Here is a 12841-nt window from a genome sequence, read left to right on the forward strand (position 1 = left end):
GAACAAATATATCAAAAATCAACCTTTCATAACCCGTTTCTCTAAGTCATCTCCAACAATTAAATATGTTAATATCACAATATCATATGGCGTATGTTCACAGTTATGTATTAGTTATAGTCACACGACATGACATTCACAAATCAAAAAGTTTATAAAGTCATAACTTATTTATGGATCATAAATTATCAAATTAATTGGTTATGCATTATTTCTTGATAATAAATCACAAAATTTATATATCACACCTTATTTATTGATTACAAATCATAAATTTTATAGGTCACAGTCATGGTCACAAATTATCAAATTAATTGAAGACAAGTTATTTCTCGATTATAATTTATCAAATTAATGTCCACAACTTATTTATGAACCACGAAGACACAAATTACATGTCAAAATTACAAATCAAACATATTCAGGTTACATATTATGTATTGGTCGCAATTACCCAATAATTGGCCATAAATATTCTTCATCAGACTGATTCCGCCCCACCACCACATATCCACCAACCATCAGCACCACCTAGATCCATCGCACCATTTTCACCACACTGCACAAACACCACCTTCACTACCAACGAACCACCAACTCACCAATAACCACCGCCACCTCACCACCACCAACAAATCTCCATCCAACCAAGTCAAGATATCTATCAACTCCTTATCAAGACCAACCATAGTGCTCTTGCCATTGCAAAAAGGCAAAACAGTCCTTGGCTGCAAATCTTGTACGCCACTATCATCCTCAATCTCCGTTATACGTTTCTTAGTAGAATCAAATCTTCTTGTCTCAAGAATTAGAGTGAGAAAAATAAGAGCAGAATAACCTTATTTCTTTTTCTTTTTTTATTTTGTAATCTCTCTTCACTCTCAAAGTTAGAAAATTATAGCAAAATGTAACACTTTACAGAAGTACTCCTTACGCCAAAAAAGAAGCAATTTTTGACTTAAATGAGGTTGAATTTTTTGGGAAAATATTGTTTCCTTTATTATATGTGTTTTTATTGAAAAAAAATATATTATTTCCTTTATTCCACACGTTTTTATTGGGAAAATATTGTTTCCTTCATTCCAAGCTTTTTTTTTATACTATTTCCATCTTTAAGAATATTACTAGGATTTTGATATGTCCCCTATATATAAGTGGCTTTTTTTACAAGCTGATTTATTACTGAAATATAGAATAATTGTATAGGCACAATTAATGAATGTGTTTTCTCCATATTAGTTAATTGAATAAAATACATCGTTCATGTGTCAATTAATTCTTTGCATTTTATCTTTTTATTTGGTTACGATCATATATTTTATATTGTATCATATATATTACCTCGATCTATTTTATTTCCCAGCAAGTAGTATTAGAGTTATTGGTTGTGATTTTTTCAAGGTTTTTATTATTAATGGCAATTTTTAAATATGAAATTTCGCTCTTGAATCACAATACAAGATTCTCATTGTGGCAAGTGAAGATGCGAGCCGTACTCATGCAGATAGAAATAAATGATGCATCGTTGAAATTTGACAAAATGCCCACTACTTGGATGACGGAGGAGAAACTACGGAAGGATCGGATGGTACTTTCACAAATTCATCTTCATCTCTCTAACAATATTCTTCAGGACATTTTGAAGGAGAAAACGACAACTATGTTGTGGTTGAAGTTGGAACAATTGTGCATGACTAAAAGTCTAACAAACAAATTACATCAAAAGCCAATGTTGTATTCTCATCACATAGTAGAAAGTGAATCTTTAGAAGATCATCTGACTGTGTTGAAGAAGATCGTCCCTGATTTTGAGACTCTAGAGGTGAAGTATGATGATGAAGATTTGGCCTTAATCCTTTTGTGCTCGTTGTCCACCTCGTTTAAAGACACGATCTTATATATTCGTGATACTCTCAACATTGAAAATGCGTATAATGCCTTGTTTTTGAAAAAAAAACAGATGAAGTATCTAGTTGGATCTAAGACCAGAGATGGAGAATGCCTTGTGTTGACCCATGATTGACCTCATCCTCAATATTTTGATCATAACAAACAAGATTAATATTGTTTCTAACAATTTATTTTGAGTGATGATAGTTTAATGTTAAAATCTATCAAGCATTATGCATCGAACTTGAAATGAAGATCAAATTGGAAGTTGCTTATGCATTCAAGTCAAATCATTCAAGATGAGAGTTTAAAAGATAAACACCCAGAAAAGTCAAGATCGAAGTCAAGGATTGAAGACCAATGACAAGAAAGATAAAGATCAAAAGTTCCAGAGCCAAACATGGAAGAAACTTCGAAGCAAGATCAAATACTAGACTTTCTAGATCATATGTAAAGGTATAACACTTTGATCCTTCATAATGAATGACAATTGCTCAAAAATCATTTTGTGCACAATAAGTTCATTTTCACTATCACTTGCATAAAATGTTTTAATCAAAAGTAAGATTGATTTTTTCAAAGTCATACTTGAATTTGGATCACAATTATTAAAAAAAAATAGTGAAAGGTCAATCAAATGTTCGATTGACCAGGCGGATGTCCAGTTCTCCAGCGGTCAATATTTTTTTTTTTTACCATTGCACAATGGCTAGTTTGGTCATCCGAATGGGTAGAAACTTTTCCGTTTTGATTTCTACAAATTCCACTCCACTTCCATTCTTCACAACAATCATGAAAAGAGTTTCATTGTGAGATATATCTGTAAAAAATCTTCTTTGAGCATAATTTTTATTTTCATTTTGTTTATTTCTTCATAGCAAAAACTTTTTATTGTTGAATTAAATTTCTTAAATCATTTCTTTTATTAAAGTTTTTCATTTTTCTTTGTGCTTAACTTATTTATATCAATTTTAAAAGATAGATATATTCTTGAAGAAGGTATTTGCACTTTCATTGCATAAATCTTTCTACTTCTTTATATTGAAAACTTTGATTGTTAAATCAAATTTCTTAAATCAATTTCTCTCATCAAACTTTTTCATTTCTCTTTGTTTTTAACTTATTTATATTAATTTAAACGAGAGAGATATTTTTGAAGAAGATCTTTGTACTTATATTGAATAAACTTTTCAATTTCTTCATATTGAAAACTTTGATTGATTGAGTCAAATTTGTAAAATTATCATATTCATCAAAGTTTTCTATTTCTCTCTTAGTGCTTAATTTATTACACTCATTCATTAAATAGAGATATTTATTGAGAAGATCTTTTTGAACTTACATAATATTTACTTCATCTTAATCTTCGAATTGAAATTTTTTGATTGATTGAATCAAACTTGTAAAAACACCATATTCATCAAAGTTTCTCATTTCTCTTTTAGTACTTGATTTATTATAATCATTCATTAAAAAGAGATATTTCTTGAGAAGATTATTTGAATTTACATTGCAGTTAATTCTTCTTCATCTTCTTATCGAAACATTTGAGCTATCATTTGTTACTTTTTATTGAAATGTTAACCTCTCTTAGTACTTAATTTGTTTTGTATTATCTATCAAGAAAGGATTTGACTGTAAAATCAATTTGATAAAAGTGTGGGTTTCGTTGAGATCCCAAAAATTTCAACATTGTGTAAGGATCGGTGCTCCTTGTTGTAAGTCACCGTGTGAGTCATAATGAAATCTTGTAAAGCTCAATAGTGCGGGTCATGTTGAAATCCCGTAAAACTCAACTTTGTAAAGGATCGGTGCTCCTTGTTTGTAAGTCATCGGAACTATTGTAAAGGGTTGGATTGCACTAAAAGTCAATCAACATATTAAAAATGCTTTGCTCGTGCCGGAGAGCTTGATGACGAATGATGTAGATCATTGTTTTAAATCGAATCTCCACAATTATATCATTTGCATTCTCTCTCCCTTTTACTTATCGCTTTTATACTTGCCCTCATTATTTGAATTTATCAATTTAGTCTTTACTTGCTTTCTTATTTGTGCCTATTTGTTTAATTGACATATTTATTATTATATTGGTTTATATCTAGAATTAGTTTTCGAAAAAGTTTTAAAAACCAATTTACTCCCCTCTTGATTAGTTATTCTTGGACTTTCACCTTGTTATTCATAGTGATCAAAGAAAGAGTAAGTCAAGGTCAAATTTTCGTAATTAGCTTTGTTATTATTGTAAGAAGAAATGATACATTAAGAGGGATTTGACAAATTACAGAAAAAAGATAATTTGACTGCAAATCATGAGAAACAATTTGGATACGGCTTGTGCATTCTATATATGTCCCAATTGGGATTTATTTGAAACATTTGAGAATCTTAGAAATATCGTGTCATCATGATGTTTGGTAGGCAATTATTATAAAAAATAATAAAAATTGCAATTGCTTGACAATCCCAGAAATATCCTAGCATCTTGTGGGTCCTTTATTTATTTATTTATTATGGTGTTTGGTAGGTTGGTCTTATTAAAAAAAGAAAAAAAAAATTACAAGTTCCTTTCTACCATCTTTGACAATACAAAAAATATCCTAGCATCTAGTGGGCTCTTTTTATTATGGTGTTTGCTAGTTTGTTCTTATCAAGAATGAAAAGAAATAATAAAAATTGCAAGTTGCTTACTATCTTTGAGAATCTTAGAAATATCGTGTCATCATGATTTTGGTAGGCAATTATTATCAAAAATAATAAAAATTTCAATTGCTTGACAATCCCAGAAATATCCTAGCATCTTGTGGGTCCTTTTATTTATTTATTATGGTGTCTGGAAGGTTGGTCTAATTAAAAAAAAAAAAAGAAAGAAAAAAAAAAGAAAAAGAAAAATTACAAGTTCCTTTCTACCATCTTTGACAATACAAAAAATATCCTAGCATCTAGTGGGCTCTTTTTATTATGGTGTTTGCTTGTTTGTTCTTATCAAGAATGAAAAGAAATAATAAAAATTGCAAGTTGCTTGCTATCTTTGAGAATCTTAGAAATATCGAGTCATCATGATGTTTGGAAGGCAATTATTATCAAAAATAATAAAAATTTCAATTGCTTGACAATCCCAGAAATATCCTAGCATCTTGTGGGTCATTTTATTTATTTATTATGGTGTTTGGTAGGTTGGTCTTATTAAAACAAAAAAAGAAAAAAAAAAGAAAAAGAAAAAGAAAAATTACAAGTTCCTTTCTACCATCTTTGACAATACAAAAAATATCCTAGCATCTAGTGGGGTCTTTTTATTATGGTGTTTGCTTGTTTGTTCTTATCAAGATTGAAAAGAAATAATAAAAATTGCAAGTTGCTTACTATCTTTGAGAATCTTAGAAATATCGTGTCATCATGATGTTTGGTAAGCAATTATTATCAAAAATAATAAAAATTTCAATTGCTTGACAATCCCAGAAATATCCTAGCATCTTGTGGGTCCTTTTATTTATTTATTATGGTGTTTGGTAGGTTGGTCTTATTAAAAAAAAAAAAAAAAGAAAGAAAAAATTCCAAGTTCCTTTCTACCATCTTTGACAATACAAAAAATATAGCATCCAGTGGGGTCTTTTTATTATGGTGTTTGCTTGTTTGTTCTTATCAAGAATGAAAAGAAATAATAAAAATTGCAAGTTGCTTACTACCATCTTTGAGAATCTTAGAAATATTGTGTCATCTTGTGATATTTTTATTATGGTGTATAATAGGCTATTATTATGAAAATAAAATGTGCAAGTTGCTTTTTACCATCTTTGACAATTCTAGAAGGGTAATTGGAGCAAATTCCTCTAAATTTTCATCTATTGTGAAATGTCTCCCTATTCTTTAAGATTGATGAAAAGCCTAGATGATCTTTTTAAGTGCAGAATAAAATATTTTCTTCTATTTATTTTGAAATAAAGAATATAACAATCTCTTATAAAATTGAAAAAAAGGAGGAAAAATAAATAAATAAATTGTAGTCATAGTCTCAAAATATTCAAAAAAATTGCAAACTAGTCGAAATAATTTAAAAAATTAAATTAAAAATTAAAAAAAATAAAATCCATTTCTCTGTCCTCCTCCCCTCAACCATCCCATGGTCCCCATTTTCGTCCTACCACGACCTATCCCATCTTCATTTGTGACTAAGGTTAGGATTGTACTTCATTAAGCATTTCGAATTGCAAAATAAAATAAAATAGCTGAATTAGCAAGAAAATTGGATGGTAGAAATTATATTCAATATTAATAGCAACAGCAGAATAGGTAAATGTATAGATTGCATTTCTGTCTTGCCCATATTCACGCTGTTGTCTAAATTAGAGGTATATCTGATTTTTAGTTTAAGGTGACATGCGACTGTGCGTGTTACTAAATCCTCATATTTAGACACCGTCTATTGCTTTTTCAAAGAATGCGTAGCTAAATATATTTAGCCTCTGTTTGAATTTCATTTTTATCAAAATTTATTTTTTCAAAAAAATTATTTTTATTCACACATTCTTTCACAAAATAATTTTGCACGTAAACTTAATTTTCTTTTTATTTTTTAACCACACATTCTCCAAAAATCAATATTAAAAAATCCATTTTTCTAAAAAATTTGGGCTCAAACATAGACTTGTGTTGAGTTTGTGTCCTTTCTCATAAGCATGATGTCAACTTAGGTTTTTCTATAAACCTAAGATAAAATTGTAGCAGTTGTTCCTTTCACTTTTTTTCGATAGATGTTTATTCTAATCTTAAATTTGTGTTAATGAAGGTCCATAAACTTTGAGAAATAAGAACCTTCAGTCTCTCGTCGATGACACCAACCCCTAAACTATCAAACCCACACATCATTGGAAATCCCTTCATTCCCCTCTCCACATCCCAACCAGCCACAACCTAAACTCCATCAAATGTCACCGGAATAACCACCAAAAATACCCCAACTCGCAAACTCAAAAGCTGTCGACAACTCCTCCTTCGATCACACCCACCATCGCGGACTATCATCGGTCGACTCCCACAATCCAAGTGTTCAATCTGATGATAACATTTCAACAAAAAGGGGGACAACCAATAGATGCAGCTTTTGGGATTTCGAATCCCGATCTTGCGTTGCTGCAATTTTCCCATTTACAAACTCACTTGGGGAAAATCCAATTCTCGGTAGCCAAGCAGCCACCAATCCAATTCCTGGTTGCCGAGAAGGTTGTGCCGACGGTGGGTGGCGATGCTAGTGGTTGATTTCGGCGTGGGGTGGGGCGGGCGGGCGTGGGGGGAGTGGAAAAAGGAGAGTGGGTAGGGTTGTGAGAAGCAGACAGCAGTTTTTTATTTCTTTTATTTCTTTTCTTTCTTTTTGGTTTTTTATTTTTTGATTTTATTTGTTTAATGTGATAATTTTAAAGTTACCATTTTATCCATTTCAATTAAGTTAAAATCAATCAAAGTCCACTTTTGTGTTAGTCAGTTAACGGTCCAATACATCTATTTGGACTCCAAGTGCTTATTTCTCAAAGGTTAGGAATGTTCATTGACACAAATTAAATGTTAAAGTAAAGTTTACAAAAAGTGAAAGATTAGGAACCGTTGCTACAATTTTTCCCAAACCTAAAATAATGCTTTGTAACTCTATTGAATATAGAAATATAATTCACTTTCCCTGTTTCGTTGTATCAAAGCCAAATTAGATATCTAATTTTATTCTCCTAATGCTTTGTTTTGCTGATTATTGAGAATTTTAATCTTCTACGAAATCTTGCTTTGTTTGGTGGAAGGGGAGGAAGACGTGATAGGTGGGAGGGAAAAAGATTTTTTTTTTTTTTTAAATTAAAATTTTTTAATTATTTATTTGATACTCGTTTGTATTCTTTTAAAAAATTTAGGACTATGACTGTAATTAATTCTTTATTTTTTAATTTTTTTTATTTGAAGAGTAGGTTATATACGTCATTTCACATGTTTTTATTCAGAAAATGGAAGAAAGTGTTGTATTTCACACTTGGAAAGATCATCTGGGAGAGTTTTCCACAATATGAAAGGATAGGAGATATTCCACTAGAAAGACAAACATAAAGGGGATTTTGCACCAATTACCCATCCTAGCATCTTGTGGTTTATTTTAGGCTTATTGGTACACAATCTCTTATCATTTGGACATATCGCTGAATATCGTCTCTATCCTTTCATATTGGATGAGAACACCCTTATATGACTTTTAAGGTGCGATTCTCCGTTTACCGTTCAATTCTGTTAGTTTAGGCGTTAAAAATAGTAAAGATGACCAAAATTAAAAAGAAATCATTGTAATCGTGGTACTAAAGTTTTTATTTTATGCAGATTATACCCAAAACTATTATTTGTGTCATCTACAATCCAACTTTAAAACTCATCTTCTTCCCCAATTTTAAAAGTGTAAAATGATAAATTTAGGGTTAATGACACAAAGCCCTCATATTCTTTAGACATATTGCGAAAACCTCCTATCCTTGCAGATCGACTGAAAATCTCACATATTACCTTTGAGGTGCGATCTACCCCATATCGTCTAGTCCCTTTAGTTTAGACGTTAAAAATAGTAAATATGACCAAAATCAAAAAGAAATAATTTCAATTCTAATCCTCAACTTTTTATTTTTGTTGAATTATGCCAAAACTTTTTATTTGTGCCAACCACAATTCTAAAACTTTAAAACTTCATCTTCCTCCTCGATTTAGCCCTGTTTGTTGCCCATTTTGCACTCCTATTTTAAAAACAATTTGCCCGTTACCTAGCCACTCCATGACAATGCATATGATATGTTACTGTACACAAACAATTTTTTACACTCCAATCTCTTTACTATCCTCTACAGTGAGCAAAAATTATGGGAGGTGGAAAAGTCAAAAAGGGCGAGGGGCTGTTGAACGCAAATGGTGGTATTTCAAGAAAGTAAAAAATTGCACTAGTCAATTCAAAATGCATGTGAGCATGTGGGATCCTATGTTGGTAGAATGAATGCATTTTTTTGGGTGAAAATGGAAATCAAACGGGGGATAAAAGTGTAAAATGATAATTTTTGGCTTATTGGAGCAAAATCCTCATATCATTTGGACCTATTGTGGAATATCCTTTATCCTTTCAGATTGCCCAAAAATCTCTTTATGTGACCTCTGAGGTTCATCCACTCCGTGTTGTTCAATTTCATTAGTTGAATTAGGCCAAAACTTTTTATTTGTGCCAACCACAATTCCAAAATTTTAAAACTTCATCTCCCTCCTCGATTTAGCCCTGTTTGTTGCCCATTTTACACTCCTATTTTAAAAACAATTTACCTGTCTCCTCTATATTCGAAATATGCCTCTCTAGGAGCATTACTATTTGCAGCTCAAATGGTCCCTTACGAAGTCTCTATTGGTCTTATTCTTATTGTGCGCCTTGTGAGCGCGTTTGGATTCGCGAAGGCAATCGCTCGGATGTTCCCCTAACCCTAACCCAACCCGGGAACGGACCAGAGGGAACCGCAGCATGGGGAATGTCCGCGTCTCGTCGCAAGGCTCATTTTGAGTTGTGGGTCATAGGGCGGGCAGCTTTATCTGATCAAGGGCCGAGGCACAAGGGTCCTGGTACTATCCAAGTGCGAAGAACCCCGGAGGTGACTGCAATCAGCAGAAATCCACTCTATGACAATGCACATGATATGTTACTGTACACAAACAACTTTTTACACTCCAATCCCTTTACTATCATCTACAGTGAGCAAAAATTATGGGAGGTGGAAAAGCCAAAAAAGGGGGAGTGCAGGGGGCTATTGAATGCAAATGGGAGTATTTCGAATTACAAAACTTTAAAACTTCATCTTCTTCCCCATATTTATAAGGGTAAAATGATAATTGTATAATATTTCATATAAAATAAAAAAGAAAAAATGAAATTGAAAATAGAAAAATTTGCGCCCCACACAACCACTCCACTCAGACTCCACTCCATTCCATATCACCCCCCCGCGCCCTCTCCTCCCAAGAAAAAGTGTGAGGAGAGATCAGAAATAGATTATTCTGCTCTTATTTCTCTCACTATAATTCTTGTGAAATTATCATCATCCGATTACTCAAGATAAATAAATTTTATCCCTCTTAAAAAATTTAGTTTCTCATAAGATTTTATTGAATTATTCACAAAGAACAAGGCAGCAAATAAAGCAGAAGAGATCGCTTTGGAATTTCAAGACTTAAAAAAAGTAGCAAGAAGATTTGATTCCACAGAGAAACGTATAATGGAGATTGAGGATTACAGTGGCGTGCAAGATTTGCAGCAAAGAACTGCGTTGCCTACTCGCAGTGGCAAGAGCACTATGGTTGGTCTTGATGCGGAGTCGATAGAGATATTGAATTGGCTGGATGGAAATTTGTTGGCACGTGATACTCTCTCCATTTGTGGGATGGCCGGAATTGGGAAGACCACTTTTGCTAGAAAAATTTACGATCATCAACGAGTACAGGAGATTTTTCATGTTCGTGCTTGGGTAACAGTATCTCAGAATTATGATGAGCGTAAAATCCTACTAGATCTTCTACATTCTATGAAAAAACTCTCAGGCGAGACGCAAAATTTAGAAACCTGTGCCTTAGAAGAAAAACTGCACAAGAATCTAAAAGGTCGGAGGTACCTCATTGTCATAGATGACATATGGGACACGAAGGTTTGGAATGATGTCAATCGTTTATTTCCAGTTGACAAGGAGAAAAGTCGTATCATACTGACTACTAGGCTGGAGGAAGTGGCTTTTTATGTCCAGTCTTCAAGACCTCCTTATCAGATGCGTTTTCTAGATGTAAATGAAAGTTGGAAGTTATTTTGTGAGAAGGTGTTTGGAGGAGATTGTTGCCCCGGTGAATTGATTCAAACGGGGACCGAGATTGCCAAAAAATGTGGTGGACTTCCACTTGCAATTGTTTTGATTGGAGGGCTCCTCTCAAAGTCCACCCAAACGCAAAATTACTGGGATTATGTTGCGAAGAATTTAAGTTCGGTTATAGCTTCACATGATGATCAGTCGTCAAAGATATTGCATTTAAGTTATAACAATCTGCCTCATCATCTGAGAGCATGTTTTCTCTATATGGGAATTTTCCCGGAGGATTATGAGATCCTTGCATCCAAACTTGTCAAGTTATGGACTGCAGAAGGTTTAATAGAAACAGAGACCAGCAAAAGCTTGGAAGATGTGGCAGATGAGTACTTACTGAATCTTGTCGAGAGAAGCCTTATTTTGGTTTCTAAGCGGAGTTCTGAAGGCAAAATTAAAACATGCAAAATCCATGATCTCTTACGCGAGTTTTGTGTGAGAGAAGCTAAGAAGAAGAGCATCTTTCATGTCACTGACGGGAGTCTCGGTGATCTTCCGAAAGAAATAAGTACGAGTCATCTCACTTATACGAATCTCCAGAGGCTTCCGGCAAACTTTATCAGTTTGCGTAGGGTAAGTATTCATCCAAACCCACGAACTAATTTTCGTCATGCTTATAATCTACCTATTTCAGTTGTCCGATCTGTTTTGAATTTTGATCCCACACTCTCTCTTTCAGTAAAATTTCTAAACTCTGGTAGTCTAATCAGAGTATTGGATACAGAGAATGGAAATAGCTCTGATTTCCCAACTGAGACAGTAAAACTACTAAACTTGCGGTACCTTGCCTGTTTGAATGGCGTTAGGGAGTTACCTTCACCAATACACGAACTTAGAAATCTGCAGACCTTGATTCTTTCTTGTGTGGAGTCGTCATTTCGTCTACCGTTAGAAATATGGAGGATGCCACAGTTAAGACATGTGCATTTGAACTCGGTGATTTTGCCTGATCCTCCCATAGAAAGAGTTGAAGAGGAAAACTCTTTTGTTGTTCTACACGACCTTCGATCTCTTTCCACCGTGGTGAATTTTAAATTTGTGGAGAATATCCTCAGAAGAATTCCAAATCTAAAGAAATTGGGGGTCTTATATGATGATATAAGGGCGGATTGGTCAGACTACTATCTCAATAATCTTGAACTTCTAGAAAACCTTGAAGCATTGAAATGCCGTTTTCAGTTCCCCCGTCAAACTTTCTTGCAGAAGATTCGTTTCCCCCCTTCACTCAAAAAGTTGACTTTAAGGGGCTGTTTTCTTCCTTGGGAAGATATGACGATTATTGGTTCATTGGAAAAACTTCAAGTGCTAAAACTGAAACGCAAAGCCTTCAGCGGAACAGTGTGGGAACCAAAAGAAGGAGAATTTCTTCAATTAAAATTTCTGCTACTCGAAGAAAATAATCTGGAGGATTGGAACGCCGAGAGTACCCACTTCCCGAAACTCGAAAACCTGATCCTTGACAATTGCAAGCGTCTGAAAGAGGTCCCTTGTGGTATTGGACAAATACCAACACTTCAAAAAATTGAGTTGTATTATTGCAGCGATTCACTTGCGACTTCAGCTAAAGATATCTATGAGGAACAACAAGACTTGGGAAATGAGGACTTTCAAGTTCGTATTCTGGAAATGACGGCTGATGAGTATGAAACTTGTTGAGACTCGGGTTTTTACCTCCATTGACGTGTTGGTGCCAATTTCTTTTCTTTTCTCTTCTCCGCGTTTTTTCTTAGCTCTATAATGTAAATGCATTTCTTCATTATATCTCTATCGTGTGCAATGTTTAAATTAAACACTTCTTATTATTGTTTTGTTTGTTGGGTGACATCATTTTCTTTAGTTTTAGAATTTTGCTACAAGCCTGGTGTACACATAGCAGGGTTCTTAGTTTTAACACCATTGTTCACCTTCATACTGGGCCGCCTTGTCTTCTTTCATACTTACTAGTTTTGCCATAGAATTTTGAATTTCATATGTTATTTATATTTTTAAATGTGAAGGTTAAAGCTATAGCTGGAGTAAAGATAAAACAATATGGCCCATGTTAACTTGATTTG

The 12841-nt window shown here is 33.4% G+C and overlaps 1 protein-coding gene across 1 annotated transcript; it reads left to right on the forward strand.

The window, feature by feature from the left end:
* Window positions 1-9413: 9413 nt before the first annotated feature.
* LOC111375566 (putative late blight resistance protein homolog R1B-16) lies at window positions 9414-12443 on the forward strand. Its single transcript, XM_022998401.1, has 2 exons — window positions 9414-9533; window positions 10062-12443. The coding sequence occupies exons 1-2, from the start codon at window positions 9414-9416 to the stop codon at window positions 12441-12443; spliced, it is 2502 nt and encodes an 833-aa protein (XP_022854169.1).
* Window positions 12444-12841: the final 398 nt, after the last annotated feature.

This window comes from Olea europaea, unplaced genomic scaffold (genome assembly GCF_002742605.1).
Source record: "Olea europaea var. sylvestris unplaced genomic scaffold, O_europaea_v1 scaffold139, whole genome shotgun sequence".
Lineage (NCBI taxonomy): Eukaryota > Viridiplantae > Streptophyta > Magnoliopsida > Lamiales > Oleaceae > Olea > Olea europaea.